The sequence below is a fragment of the Tetrao urogallus genome, assembly GCF_951394365.1.
Source record: "Tetrao urogallus genome assembly, chromosome: Z".
Classification (NCBI taxonomy): domain Eukaryota; kingdom Metazoa; phylum Chordata; class Aves; order Galliformes; family Phasianidae; genus Tetrao; species Tetrao urogallus.
The window spans coordinates 51,315,432-51,330,591 of NC_136816.1; the positions used below are offsets into that span (position 1 = coordinate 51,315,432).

At 36.9% G+C, this 15,160-nt stretch overlaps 1 protein-coding gene across 1 annotated transcript in view; it reads right to left on the minus strand.

Moving 5' to 3' along the window:
* Positions 1-1,123: 1,123 nt before the first annotated feature.
* POC5 (POC5 centriolar protein) overlaps positions 1,124-15,160 on the minus strand; it is a gene marked incomplete at its 3' end in the record, with an annotated part of 40,179 nt that continues 26,142 nt past the window's right edge. Inside the window, exons 2-11 of the mRNA XM_079548746.1 lie at positions 14,995-15,142; positions 11,943-12,136; positions 11,414-11,590; positions 10,202-10,306; positions 8,826-9,005; positions 6,875-7,037; positions 5,259-5,377; positions 4,312-4,425; positions 3,301-3,477; positions 1,124-1,273 (exon numbers count right to left, since the gene is read on the minus strand). Coding sequence (XP_079404872.1) covers positions 1,124-1,273; positions 3,301-3,477; positions 4,312-4,425; positions 5,259-5,377; positions 6,875-7,037; positions 8,826-9,005; positions 10,202-10,306; positions 11,414-11,590; positions 11,943-12,136; positions 14,995-15,142 — 1,527 coding nt within the window. The remainder of the gene's footprint in view (positions 1,274-3,300; positions 3,478-4,311; positions 4,426-5,258; positions 5,378-6,874; positions 7,038-8,825; positions 9,006-10,201; positions 10,307-11,413; positions 11,591-11,942; positions 12,137-14,994; positions 15,143-15,160) is intronic.

The following is a 15,160-nucleotide window of genomic DNA, read 5'->3' on the forward strand; positions in this document are numbered from 1 at the left end:
GTCTTGTTAGGATTACAGTTTTCCTATCTGAGGAGACTTTCTTGTTTAGTTAATGCTTAGACAAGTGTTTCCTCTTCAGCATTTGATTCATATAGTAAAAATATACAAAAATAGCATCTAAAACCATCTGCAGCTAGCTACAGAATTTTGTCATGGCATAACCTTGTTTACACACTCAAAAAAGAATATTTGATAATTTAATACTTTACATATATATTTGTAAACATTTTTAAACCTTGTTTATTCCTTGAACTATATTTGGTGGTGTCTTGGATAATGTTTACAAGTTTTCTGACTATTGAATGCATTTCACATCTGAAAAATGATGTACAATGTCTGTCTTCATACTCCTATGTGTAACACAACAGCAGTTTTATCATACAATGGAAGTACTGAGGCATTGCCTTACCTACTGCTGCATACCCAGCATCTTTCGGTACTGGACTTCAGTGTTTGCATACAAAGCTGGTAATCTGAGGTCCTAATCTTATGCCTAAGTGCTCTTTCACATTCAAGCCGTTCTGACAAGGCTGCAGAACTATACAAAGATGGAAATTGGTAAATCCCCAGGTTTTAGAATCTGGGACCTAAGTAAAAACACAAACTCTTACATCCTGTCAGGCATGCATCAACATTTTGCAAAATGAAAATGCTTGACAGTTTGCTAGACTCGAGGTGTGTAACCCAACTCATGTCATATCCTGGCTGTGGAGGCCACTGCCTTATTGTCTGTTATTCTTTGTTTAACCAAGTCAACTACATTTAGTAAAAGCATAGATAACAAAAATAAATTTCATTTTTACTTGAAAATAAATGCACTAGCATTTATACTGAAAGTAAACAATTCGGACAAATGTATTTTATTCTTTATTTGAAAATGTGCAAAAGATTCTTTATTTAAATAAAGTGTTTATCTTAATAACCAAGTTTTCAAATAGGAGGTAGAATAACATTTCAAGGTCGTTTTCCCCTCCAGAAGCTTTCTGCAAACACTTTTTTTTTGTTAAAAGGGCTGAAAACATGATGCACACTTTAGGTCTTGCTACGTCAAGCTTTGAAAAGACTGGCAAGAGGTTTAAATTACTTATCTTGATAAAAACCTCCACCAGTGAAAGATATTTACTCAGTCAACAACTTTTATTGACTGAACGCTGGTATGAGTTTGGCTCTGAAGCATTCGCCCAACTTGTCCTGCAGGTCTCACAGTTGTAGAACCAGAAGTAAGGAATACAGTTCGAGGATATTTAGCAGCAGTGGCTTGGGATATGGTTTGCTGAAAAGTAATCAGACACCACAAATCTTTAAAGAATGCAAAACAACCCAACTCCATTCAAGTAACTGTAAGCGAACTGTAGTTTAAAGGGAAAGATTCCTAATACAAACTGAACTACACATAAAAAAAACAAAATAAAATGGGGTAACTATTTTTTTTTTACTTCCTTATGTAATACACTTAGAACATAAAGTGCTAAGCTTCCAGTTAACCATAAACCCTGAACTTGATCACCTTGACCTACATGATCTAATTTCAAGAGTTTTTGCTTTTAAAGCTCATTCAGAATATTCCTTTGCAGTTCTAATGTAATAACACCAACACTCCTTTTAAGTACAGCATTTGCTATCAGAAAGTTTAATTGGTTTCTGAAAGGAAGAAGCTTGCATTTACTTAAGAAATAAATTTCTCCCCTCAAGCTAGACTTCTTACTGCAATATACAGTAAATATATACAGTATATATATGCAAAAATTGTTCTTCTCTTAATCAAGGTAGGCTCTGTCAGATGACAAGAGAAATACTTGAGTCTGGTTGATGTGCATTTAGACTTTTATTTGCAGGAAGAATATAAGGCATATATTTCTGGGAATGTCTAGGAATACAGAGACATTGTCTGAGCAGCCAGAGATCAAGCTAGGAAAGCTAAAGCAAAGATGAAATTAAATCTGTCCATGGACAACAAAGGCAACAAGAAGGGCTTCTTCTCAGTGACAAAAGGAAGATTAGGGAAAATATGAGTCTCTCATGAAGGAAACAAGACCTGCTGATCTGGGGCAGTGAAAAGGCAAGGTATGAGTGCCTTCTTTAACAGCAAGTCTGGCATTTAAGAATCCTAGATCTCAGAGGCCAGGATGAATGGCTGAAGCAAGGAAAATGCACATTTGGTAGGAGAAGATCAGGCAAAGGAATACCTGAGCAAACTGGACAAACTCTACAGGTCCTGGTAGGCTGCACCAACAAATACTGAGGGTACGGGGGTATGAAGAAAGGCTGAGAGAGCTGGGGCTGTTCATCCCAGAGAAAAGAAGGGTGAGGGGGGATCTCATCAATGTTCATAAATACCTAAGGTAAGGGTGCAGAGAAGATTCTTTTCATGGTGCCCAGTGCCAGGACAAGAGGCAGTGGGCACGAAGTGGAATAGAAGAGGCTCTGTCTGAGCATTAGGCAGCTCTTCTGTGCTGTATCAGTGACGGAGCACTGGCACCAGCTGCCCTCAGAACCTGCAGACCCTCCCCTCTGGAGATCTTGAAATGCCACCATGACAGAGGCCTGGGTATCTGCTCCAGGTGTCCCTGATTGAGCAAGGTTGGACCCTGCGCCTTCCAGGGGCACCTTCTAACCTCAACCATTTTGCAACTTTGTGACTGCGTTTTTAAAAGGCAGGCTTTGGAGCAATAGTGACACTAGTCACAGACTCTGAATTCTTAAAAAGTTAAAACCCTTTTTTGCTCAGACTGGTCTAAATGCATAGTGACAGACTAAGTGATTTGGGCTACCATTTACAGTCGCCTTTTATATTGCTTCCATACCCTATTAATGCACTTGTCTCAGTATTTCTTCAGATAAGTGGGGGAAATAAAAGGATACAACAAGAAGCAGGCCAGATGAACTTTGTTGCCTCTTGATAAAGATTCTTCTTTTTTCTCCAATAATTTGCTATTCTCAGCTTGCATGGTATCTCTACCATGTTTGAAACGATTGCTCCACTGCAAAGCTTGTCTTTAAATGGCAGCCGTGTGATGATAGCACCTAACATTGTTGGACCAGATGACAACCAGCTATGGACAGGAAGACTCACTGAAGAGTTGGACAAGAAAGAGATTATTATGCCTATGAACAAAATATGATAAAAGAAGTAAACACTGCCACTTCACCTTACTCTGTTATTCTGTCCAGCTCCAGTACTGCATATTGTTTTAAAAAGCACTCAAGTCTATCTCTTCATGGTGATCATCTTTATTTATACAATATAATATATTTATACAATATAATATTAACACTATTACAAGCATAGTTCTGACTTACCTGAGTGACCGGATGATGTTTTTCAACAATGACCGAACTCATGGGTGGAGCAACTCCCATCACTGCTAAACTACCACAAATTCTGTGTTTTTGTCCCATATCACATCTGCCTGTGATTCGAGCGGTGATTGTTCTCCCTGCCTTCTGTTGAGCAGATGTTATTACTTTTGCCATGGGCTACAAATAAATTAGATATTAGTTAGCAAAATTTCTAAGCATCATATTTACAATGTTTTAGTTTTCTGCTTATGTTTATTAGCTGCTTGCCTAACATAACATAGGAAACTTCACGTAGTAACTTATGTTACACATGGGACGGAAGTTGCACCTCCTATTTGCAACCTAGTTAATTCTGTCTTTTTCCACAGAGATGTTTTTTAGTGAAGTGACTACTGTCCTGAGGGGGGTAAGGCTAATTTGACAAAAATCAATCTGCACGGGTAGTTTAGCTTTGCTCACTGGCAGCATACTCCAGTGATAGCTGCAGGCACTTTCATCACCCTGACAAGCCTTTCCAGCAGTGACACAGCAGATACAAGAACACTTCTAGGTGATAGAAAGTTGCATCTTTCTGATTGCTAGCAGCAAATTGCATCAGATGGAAAAAGAAAAGGAGAGCAATGCAGAGGAGCCTTGAGGAAATTTAAAAGTACTGTTTAGTAACAAATACAGAAAAGAGAATGAGAGAGACATATTAAATAGCAGGAGGCAAAAGCAGACCATATTTTTTTCCAGAACAAAATGGTACCATGTGAAACACCAATTGTTCCTCTTGTATTATACCCAAATGCACATGCACTTCTCTTACTCTTTGTCACTCCAAAAATGAGTTAAAGCTTATCCTAAGAGGGTTTTTCCATCACATTAGCAAGCATTCACAAGACAGTGTCTTCACACACGTAACTGAACTCTATGAGTTTTCTCAACTACACACTTGAGCCTCTCTGAAAAAAGTGGAAACTAAAAATTTGTTATAATTGTCTTAAAAAAAAGTCAGTCTGAGCATGTTACCAATTTCTGAGTTGATGCCAGCCCGGATCCTGCAGCTGTGCCAGGGATGATTACTGGAGAATCAGAATCTAGCCTTGTCTGAGAAGTGCTTGCATGACCCAGGTGAGTAGAAAACTGTTAATTGAATTGAAAGAGTTTAAAGAATGAGTATAATGTTCCCGAAAATACAGTTTTGCTCTTTAGATAGACAGTCTATTGACTATTCCACTTACCTTTCTAAATTCAAGCTTTTTGGCAGATGTATTAGTACTATTTTTAATGTTTTGTTGGTTTTTGTTTTTTGCTAATTTAAAAATTCTTTTTAAAAAAATACTTGTCTAAAAGTTCATGGAAATTAAGTGACTAACATTTGGTATTGTTAGAATGGAAAACTGGGGAAAGAGGCAAGCATGTCTTCTCCCCATTCTAGTGTGGAATTGTTTTACAGCAGCAGCGTCTTCAGCATAACTCCAGGGCAGGTCTAGAATTTCCAGGCTACTGGATAATAATCTGGATAAGCCGACATGACAGGACAATAAGATAAGTTTTTCCTCAGTGACTACACATGTTGCATTTTTTTAGAAGAAATTTAATGTCAAGCTAACTTCCATTTTTCCCCCAGAGAACAGTAAGCTCAGTTCTTTTTTTTTGGCAAGTCACTCTAACAATTTCTTTTTTCAGTAGAAACCTCGGAAAGCAAATTCTGCTTATTATAGTGACTTTCTTCTCATCACCTTAACACATCTTCACTAAAATCAAAGACAGATCTAACTGAAAGTATGGCAAATCTTAGCAACCATGACTTATGCACTTCATTTACAGCAAACACTCTGAACATACTTGTAGGTTTCTTTTTATACTTAGACTAAGTTCAAATTCCTTCAGTTCATGGACTGTCATATTTATCTTTAAAAAGCCCCAGGGTAGGAAATTTATTTTCACTGCTAGTGAATACAGCACTGACTTACCAAGTCTTCCGTGTGAAGAGCAGTTGCTGGTGCAGGGGGTGGTGAAGAGGGACTGTACTGTGAATGAGGTAGCCTTCCTGCTATAATGGCACCATTATCTTCTCTCCTACTTCCTGAATCTATTGTAAGAAACACAGAGTAATGGGATCAGCACATAATCTAGCAAGTGCTGGGGAATACGAAATATATTATAGTAAAAGTTTTACTACTCTTTTGGTATTTCTGTATAAACTAATTTAACAGATCAGTCTATTCTACTCCTTATTTGACCCTCCTTTTCAGAAATCTGGGAACAGAAATTTCAGGTGACTTATTTCTCTGTTTTGCTCTGCTTGTAGAATTTCAGTGCAAAGCACAGAGCTTCTGAATAGTGCTTGCAAATACTATCCCAACTGTGCAAGAGCTGCCCTTACACTAAAGGCCAAAAATTACTTCAGAAAGACAGCAGTGAGGCAGGGAAAGACTGTACAGAACACATCACCATTCTTTTGCCTCAGTGCAGACACCCTGGGGACATGTGAGCTGCAGACCTAAGCACAGAATCTTTTCAAGTTGTTTCAGCCTTTACTTTTAGAATATATGCTTCCTTAAGGGAAACAGAAAGAAATACTCTTGTTTACTCTTCCATTTCTAAAGCAAATAATGCAACAGGAGCTCCAGGAGAAGCTCATTGAAAGTAGAAGCTCATTAGAGTTTATCGTATAGCAACTGTTTTTTTTTTTTTTTTTTTGTTACTGTTCTCTTAAAGAGAGCAGTAAAAATATAAGAATTAACATAGTTCAATTGGTACAATATTCAAGGTTTTCAAGAATGAAAATATGCCAGAATACACATTTTATACAAACATATACATACATATATATATATATATACACACACACACACATTAAGCTTAGGCACAGAAGGGATCATGGCATACATATCTGATCTGCATTACTTAAGCAGTGGTATTTCCATTATAACAGAACATGACCTATTGTGGATTCAAGCTAAAAAAACATGATATGCAAAATCACCCATCAGTAAATCAGCCACAGACTGCTGACCATCTGCACTGTCTCCAAATACTAGACCCATGTCAAACTGTGATACTTGCACACCATTAATAACTACCTGTAAGTCTTTTAAGGGACTAAATTCTGCTTTTACTTGCAGTGACAATAGGTGGCACTGCAGTGTTTGTAGATACATATCGCAGACACAGAAATGTAAGGGGCCCATTACAAAACACATAATTCAGTTACCCATCACTGTCTGTGAGACACACTATCTGTTGCAATTTTTTTTGCAAATAATCAGCACGCAAATGTAAGATATAACTTGAGAGAGCAGTTTTGTGTTTATAACACATTGAAAGGTAAACATTTTATTAATGAATTCACCATCTCCAAGAAATCATTTATTTTATTACTTAGCAGTATGCTCTTCAGCATCAGAACATTTTTGTTACATATTCAATCCATCTTTTTAAAGAAATATATATTTGATAAAGTCTTCATATTAAAAAAAAAAAAAAAAGAAGAAGAAAAAAAGGAGAATCTTTTTTAAAAACAACAGAAGACAATAAGAACAACAAAAACTACAAACTCCCAAATTAAATCTACTTTTATACTCACCGGGATCTGTCCTATTGTCCTTGCCTTGAAACATGGTCATTGCTTCCAGATTCAAAGCACAAACACCACGCATAAATGCTTTCTTCATAGTGTCTTCATACTGCTCTCTTTCACTATGCAGACGCAGAATCTCAGCTCTTGTTTGTTCCAAAGTAGCAGTTAGCTACAAAAGAGAATACGGAAACAGCCGCCTTGTACTTCTGGATGCAAACCACGAACATGTTCAATTAGCTTTAAAAGTCACTTAATGTGTTTACAAAATGTATTTTCACTTCAAAATCTCTAGTTTGCAAAGGATAGAATCATAGAAGGACTTGGGTTGGAACTAGATGATCCTTAAGCCCTTCTGTGATTCTATCTATAGCAAACTAGATGGCAGGGTTGTCACCCACTAGATTAGGCTATCCATGAACCCATCCTACCTGACTTTGAAAATCTCCAAGCATATGGGGCATCCACAACTTCCCTGGAACAGTTTGCTCCAGCTACCTCACCAACCTCTGTGTAAAAAAAAACAACTTCCCCCTAATATCTAATCTAAATCTTCCCTGTTTTAGTTTAAAACCATTTTCCCTTGTCCTACCACTATCGGACAGTGAAAAAAGTTGGTCTCTCTGATGTTCATAAACTCCCTTTAGCTACTGGAAGGCCACAATAAGGTCTCCCTGGAGCTTTCTCTTCTCCAAGCTGAACAAGCTCAACTCCCTCAGAGATTCTTTATAAGAAGTGCTCCAGCCCTCAGATCACCATGGCAGCTCTCCTCCAGACCCGCTCCAACAGTTTCACCTCCTTCTTACGCTGGGTGCCCCAGTACTGGATGCAATACTCCAGATGGGGCCTCAAGAGCGTGGAGCAGAGGGGGACAACTCCCTTCTTCTACCTGCTGGCCACGCCTCTTTTGATACAGACCAGGATATGGTTGGCTTCTGGGCAGCAAGAACACACTGCTAGCTCAGGTAAAGCTTTTCATCCAGCAGAACCCCCAAGTCCTTCTCAGCAGGGCAGCTCTCAGTGAGTTCTTCCAGCCTATACACATGCCTGGGATTGCCACAGTGTAATTGCAATATCTTGTGCTTCAGCTTGTTAAATCCAATTAAGCTCATTAGATTCCAGAGCACTGCAGCAGTCTGCCCAGAGAGGTTGTGGAGTCTCCTTCTCTGGAAATATTCAAGACCCATCTTGAAATTTTTCTCTATGATCTATTGTAAGAAACCTGCTTTAGCAGGCAGTTGGACATTATGATCTCCAAAAGTCCCTTTCAATCCCTACAATTCTGTAATTCTGTGATGTTGGCCCACTTCTCAAGCTTGTCCCTTTGAATGCCAACCCTTCCTTCTGTTGTATCAACTATACCATTTAGCTCAGCATCACCTGCAAAGTTGCTGAAAGTGCATTCGGTCCCTCTGTCCAGACCATTGATTAAGATGTTGAACAGTACTGGTCGAAAGACAAATCTCCGGGGGACAACAGTCATTACTAACCTATCTTCACGATAAACTTTGAATATTTTTCAAGAAGTGTAGTTGACAGGTTGAAGACAAAAATAAACTTATAACATAGTAGCTGTTGTAGAAAAAGATATTGTACTCTTTATGGTCATTTATAATAATAATAATAGACTTTTATTTCTATAACACCCTTCCTTCTTCTTCAGTGAGACCTCAAAATAAGTAGCAAATATTAACAGTGTGTAGGAATCAGGCACAATTCCTAGTGATGTGAAAATAGATATTTACTTCACCTGCATGTGCAGATCAGCAACATTTTACATCAGAAAGCAACCACCTGCAGGAGAAATCCTAGATCTCCTCACATCTTTTCCTGTACATAAGAGCTTTGTTCTCTTGGAAAGTCTTTGTGTTTTTCAAGCTTGCTGAGAAAGATACGCTTTGGGGAAATCGATGTATTGAGAGAAGGAGTTAAGGAATGGAAAAAAGAAACTTTACTATACCTCTGCAATTTTGGCTTCATAATCATTGGTAAGCTGAACACAGATATCTTCTGCCCTTAACTGACAGGCTTTAGCTACTTTTTCTTTCCATCTTTCTTCAGTGAGAGAGCGCCATGCTGTCCATACCTTCTTCTTCAAAGCTGTCTGGAACTGTTTATCTGCTATTCTGTTTGCATATTCCTTGGGAAACAAATGAAATCACGTTATAAACAAGTGCAAGTTAGCTAAAAACTGAAGTGATTGCGGATGACTGCTTAGCCACATATTACTCAGACCACAGTGGGAATGTCTGAACAGTATTGCGTTTATGTGCTGCTTCACTGTGAAACACCATACCAGTAGCTCAATCATTCTGCCTGCGCACGCATTAAGGAACTTTACTCAGTAACAAAAAACACACTGTAGAGCACCTACATAACACAAACCAGTGTTTTTATTCACAGCTTAATGACTTGTAAACAAAAGCCTCGCATACACAGTACAAGCCTACAGTCACAAGGGTAACTGATATTAGCATAAATCATCATCCTTAAAAAAAAAAACCATATATATAGAGTCCAGGATGCTTTAACTAGTTGGTTTTTTTTTTTGCTTTTTTTTTTTTTTTAACATAATTCTATAATTCCACTTCAGTAATGAGTAATTCTATTGTTTCAAAATATTCACCAGACAATATACTTTAGCATTGCTTTTTTCAGAAATTAATCAGAAGAAATAGAAAAAGTTGAGTAATTTCCCCAAAGTAGCTCCAAATTATTAGTAAATTCCCACATAGGAGAGAAGGAAAAGAGAAAAGGCTATCCCTTTCTGTGAAACAGCAGAGTTTAGGGCACTGTCAAATAAGCATGAATCTACTTTGGACTGTGAAAGTTTTGCAGCCTTGATTCAAGATCCCCCTTTTCTGTTATGTTTCATTTAGCAGGCTCTTTACAGCACCTGGCACAGTGCTCCACATTTTGTAAGTACTTACCTCTTAGCTAATGCATGCTTTGGCAGCTAAGTTTTAATTGTGAGACTGGGTCCCAAAAAACGTAGGATGTGATATTTAGTAATTTAGTTGTTCAAACGTAATTTATTTAAAATTAATAGACATTCCCTTGTCACCTACTTCAGAGTACACATCCTGTAAACTTCAGCGATTCGCTATAAGACGATCACAGTAGGAGCAAACCAATATCCTAAACAAGTAGTTTCATTTCTTTCACCATCCCAGAGAGTATTCAGACAGTAGCATTTTTGGGGACACTGATGCTTTCAAACTGTTATTTGACATGGGAGACATTGCCATTTCTTCCAACAGTAACAAGAGCATTACCAATTCTGACTCTTGTATTCACAGCTTTCATTTTCATCACATTTTTATTTTGCACACATACCTCTTGTTTAGCTTTAATTTGCTGAATCCGCCACAGTGTAAACATTCTCATTAACTCTATTTTCTCTTTCTTCCTCTCTAATGCTTCTGTCATGTTAGTAATAACCTGCAAAAACATTTATTAACGTTACATCAAGAGCTATGATCTTTGTAATCTCAAACAGAATGGAGTTTCAGACTTATTTTCACTTAAAGCATTTACTTTTAGCATCAGCTTTTTATTACATCTTCCTTTTAATCCAATTAAGCAGGGAAAAGCAATCAGAATTCAAATCAGGAGTAGCAGTCATTCACTGACTCTTGTCTAGATTTCAAGAATAATTTTCTCATAATACTATCTATTTTATAAATGTAAGTTACTTTACTTAAATATGGCAAGCTCTAACTTTTTGTAGTTTCAGAAAAACTGTGTTTCAGTCATAAGTAGAAAATTTATCTAAAATTAGAAGAAAACATGCATAATTTGTCATCAATTAGGAAATGCATTTAATTTTGGAAAAAGATCACCCTTCCTTCAGATTCTAAGTCCATCAGCAGATTTTTTGGAATACAGACCAGCCTTTTTAATTGTAAATATGAATTAAAAGTCCAAACTTTGTGAAGTCTTCTCAACTAAAATGTTTAAAAATTAGGTTAATGTAATTGAATCCTCTTATTTTATGCGGCTGCAGGTCTACCACAATTTTATGTGCATTTCCACAGTTAACTTTGAAGTTATTCATAGAAAAACATAGCATAGCATAGCATAGCTATGACCATATAGAAGACCACAAATGTACAGTTCTAAGAAACTCAAAACTAAGACTCTCTAAACATTTTGAAGACTGCTACCTAGTTAAAATGCAGTAAAACCAATCCAATCAACAGAAAAATGAATGGCTTTCTGCAGATAAAAGCTAATAGACTCTTGTGTGATTTTCACAAAACAAATGAAGAATAAGATTAGATAGAAGATTTAAAAGCAAACAATGTAAAATATATACATACTTCATATTAGATTTCCATTGTTAGAAGCTTATTTCCATTGTTAGAAGCTTCCCAACAACAATGATTCATTTTTCCACCATACAGTCTTAATGTGTTATTTTTTCACAATACAGTCTAAAGATATTTACTTATTTGTAGCAAGTATTTGGTTGGTCAAATAGTGTAAAAAAGTTTGTTTGTTTGTTTTTAAAGAGAGAACAATTGAACTCTGAAATTGAAATACTACCTCATCTTTTCTGCCAATAGAGATCTCATAAGTACGTAGCAACTCTTTCAGGTTTTCCATCTCATTATTCAATTGTTTCACATGTTCAGCATGTTTCTCTTTTTCTTGTCTCATTTGATGCTTGTAATGTTCGATAAAACTTAATTTCCATTTTCTCAATTCACTCAGAACATTTGTCTAAAAAGTAAAAGGATGACAGTAGTGAAATTCATAAAATTATTTCCCCTCCCCCCTAATCTTTTAATCTTCCAACACACTGCAATTAAGGACAGATCAGTATTTGAAGGGAAGTCTCCAGGCTGTATGCACCTACGTACATTACCAGATGGTGAACTAACTAAACACCCAGTGACACAGAAAGTTATTCTATTTTTGTCTCGTACTTACATGCAATATGCAACAAAAACAAGAAGAAAACCATAATTTTGGAATGGAACCACTATACAAATTTCCCCACACTCCCACTTAATCTACAACAACATACTGACATTTGTATTTTATTTTTAAGGATTGCATACAAAATAAATACCTTAAGACTTCCACTCCAGAGATCAAGTATATTTTCTATCTGAGTAACTTTTTCATCAGGTACAGTTAATTCAGTTACTATGGTTTCATCAATTTCTCTTGGAATGTGTGTCGACTCTTGTGAAGAAGTCTCTTCTGAAACAGGGCAAAGTTGTTCCATATTGACGTCAGTACGCTCCTTCACTGACAGTAAATCTAAAAATGATACAGAAAATAAAGATTAATACTTTGTAAACAGTAACTGGTCTGCATTTTGGATTAAGTCAGAAGCTAGGCAAAAAAGGAAAAATAAATAAAATGACTGTCAAAAGCCATGTATGCCAAATTGGACCTAATCCAAATACATGTCTCCAAGATACAGATATATTCAAGCTAACAGTCACACTGTAATAGCAGTAAAAATCAAAATTACTGTTCACTTAAACATAATCTTTGAAAGTCTTTTCGTATTAAAGAGGACGACTAAAACAAGTGAAGATGAATGAGGACAGTGTTGCCAGAGACAAAAACTAACTCTGAAGATCCTGAGTTGGCTCTAATTCCTCCCCAGTGACTTGGGGATGCCCAGTATCAAGACAGAGAGTACATAAATCCTGGTAGCACAAATCACATTTGGAAACTGTAGATAACTTAATATTTACGTTTAGCTGAATCTACCAGACTACAGTTTTTGTACTTTGACCTAATATAATGGTTAAGGATGTTTTATCTTCCCAGTCAAAATAGTTTGAGTCACAGTTTTTAAACTGTAAACTGACTATTCTCATTCTAGGAGTTGCAAGCGTAAATCCTTCTGTAGAGGATTTTTTTTTCCCGCAGTTTCCTATAGTTGACTGTTAAAGAATAATTGTCACAGTACATAATATCAACAGCTTCTGTTGATCTCACTTCTTGTGCAGCTTTCACATAATTCCCTCACAGGATACAACTACACTGGATAAAGTTAACAGGCTTCACAGATATTCCATTAAGCAAAATATTTTCTCTCTCCAGACCACCATTCTCATGTTTCCCCTGAGCTCCAGAATCATAGCTTCTGTATTTCCTATGGCAGTTGAATATATTCTGAGAAACAAGCATGCTAATTCTTCAGAAAAAGAAGTTACAGGTAGGATATCCTTAATGACCAAGATTCTCCACTAGCATTCTAAAAATGACAATATTTCTCCTGGAAATTTCTCCGGAAAATACTAATACTGGAAGGTGAGGTGTCGGCGCAGACTCACGCAGGAGTAAGGACACAGAGAATAACCAATACTGCCATCCTCACCTTCATCACGTCTTACTTTAAGAACCCATTTCTAGATTACTATTTGCTATATCGTACTAACATGAGTTAAATAAATGTCAACTGACAGGTTAATTGGACTGCCTTAAATTCCTGACATACAACTATGGAAGATGTATTTCATTTTATTCGTTTTATTTCATTTCATTTATTCTATTCTAAAACGACAAGCATCTCTCTGTGTCTATTTTGTAGTTTCCTGCACTGGTAAATTCCTGATAGCAGAAACGGCCAAGAATATTTGCTTACATTATAAATAAAAAAACATTTATCATCAAATCATAGAATGGCTTGGGTTGGAAGGGACTTAAAAATTATGCAGTACCAACTCCCCTCCATTGGCAGGGTTGTCAACCACTAAATCAGGCTCTAGATCAAGTTGCCCATGAACCCATCCTACCTGGCTTTGAAAATATCCAGGAATGAGGCATCCACGGCTTCACGGAACAGTTTGTTTCAGGCACCTCACTACCCTCTGAGTGAAAAATTTCCCCTAAAGTCTAATCTAAACATCCCCTCTTTCCCCCCCTTGTCCTGTCACTAACAGACTGTATAGAAAGTTGGTTTCCCTTCTGTTTACAAGCTCCCTCCAAGTACTGGAAGGCCACAGTGAGGTCTCCCTGCAGCCTCCTCTTCTCCATGCTGAGAAAACCCAGCTGTCTAAGCATTTATTTATAAGAGAAGTGATCCAGACCTTTGATCATCTTTGTGGTTCTTCACTGGACCTGCCTGAACAGCTCCATGTCTTTCTTGTGCTGGGTGCACTTGGCCTTGCTGAAACTCATGAGGCTCATCTGGGCCCACTTCTCTAGTTTGTCCAGGTCCCTCTGGGGGACATTTCTTATGTTGTATCATCTATGCTGAGATCAGTGCTATCCAGTGAAGATAACCAGCACTAAGTTTCAAGGCCAATTAGCCTTTATTTGTAAAATGATCTACCATTTTACATGTTCCTCTAACTAGAAGAGAAAATATTGTCCTCAAGGAGACAAGAAGGGAGTATACAAAAATGCAGGAAAATGTTTTCATGATGAAATGGCATACCTACGCAACAACAGAAATCAAAGTAAATTCTTCCTGATTCTGTAAGCTGAGAAATTAGTGAAGACACAAATATGATTATTTAGTATTTCTTTTGAAGTTAAATTAACAAAACTTCCTCAAGCTAAATATGATTGACAAAAGCAACCAATACACAACCAGAAATACCAGTGCACACTGCATCATGCAATATCAGTGCACCACACGACAGTAAGTTTATACAGACAGAGCTGAATACCAAGTAATGAAATAAAACTCAAAAACGGAAAACGGAACTAAAAGAACAATGTTCATGTAGTAACACAAATAGTAATTCTCCAAAGCTCTGTTCAGCTAACACTTCAAAATAATCTTACTTTAAATATGCATTTATCTATCACGGCACTACAGTTATGAGTAAAACTAGTTGTGATCTGACAAACTTCTATGAAGTAAAGGCACCTTCTTCTGCACTATTGTACCAACTATGGGGTAAAACAAAAATGAACAAAAATGTTTATTTTTACCTTTACACTACTGAACACTGAGAATTATCACTAAATCAGTACTGTCACTTTAAAGCCATATCAAGCAAAACCCTTCAGTGAATATAATACCTCCCTAAGTTTTTTGTGCAAAATATAAATACATTATATATTAGCTATATGTTCTTCTCAAGCAGGAACTATTCGAAAAGTCACAACACTGCTTTCATAACATCAACTCATAGCTTTGCACATATTACCTGGAGTTTTATGGTAAATGGTGTCATCTGTTACACTTGAAAAACTGCCCCTTCCTCTCAGTTCTGAGGAAGGTTCTGATTGCTTTGGGATGCACACTTCAAACTCTGGAGTCACTATAACATAACGAAGCAGTTCTTCATACTCATCCTGTCACAAAATGTTGAC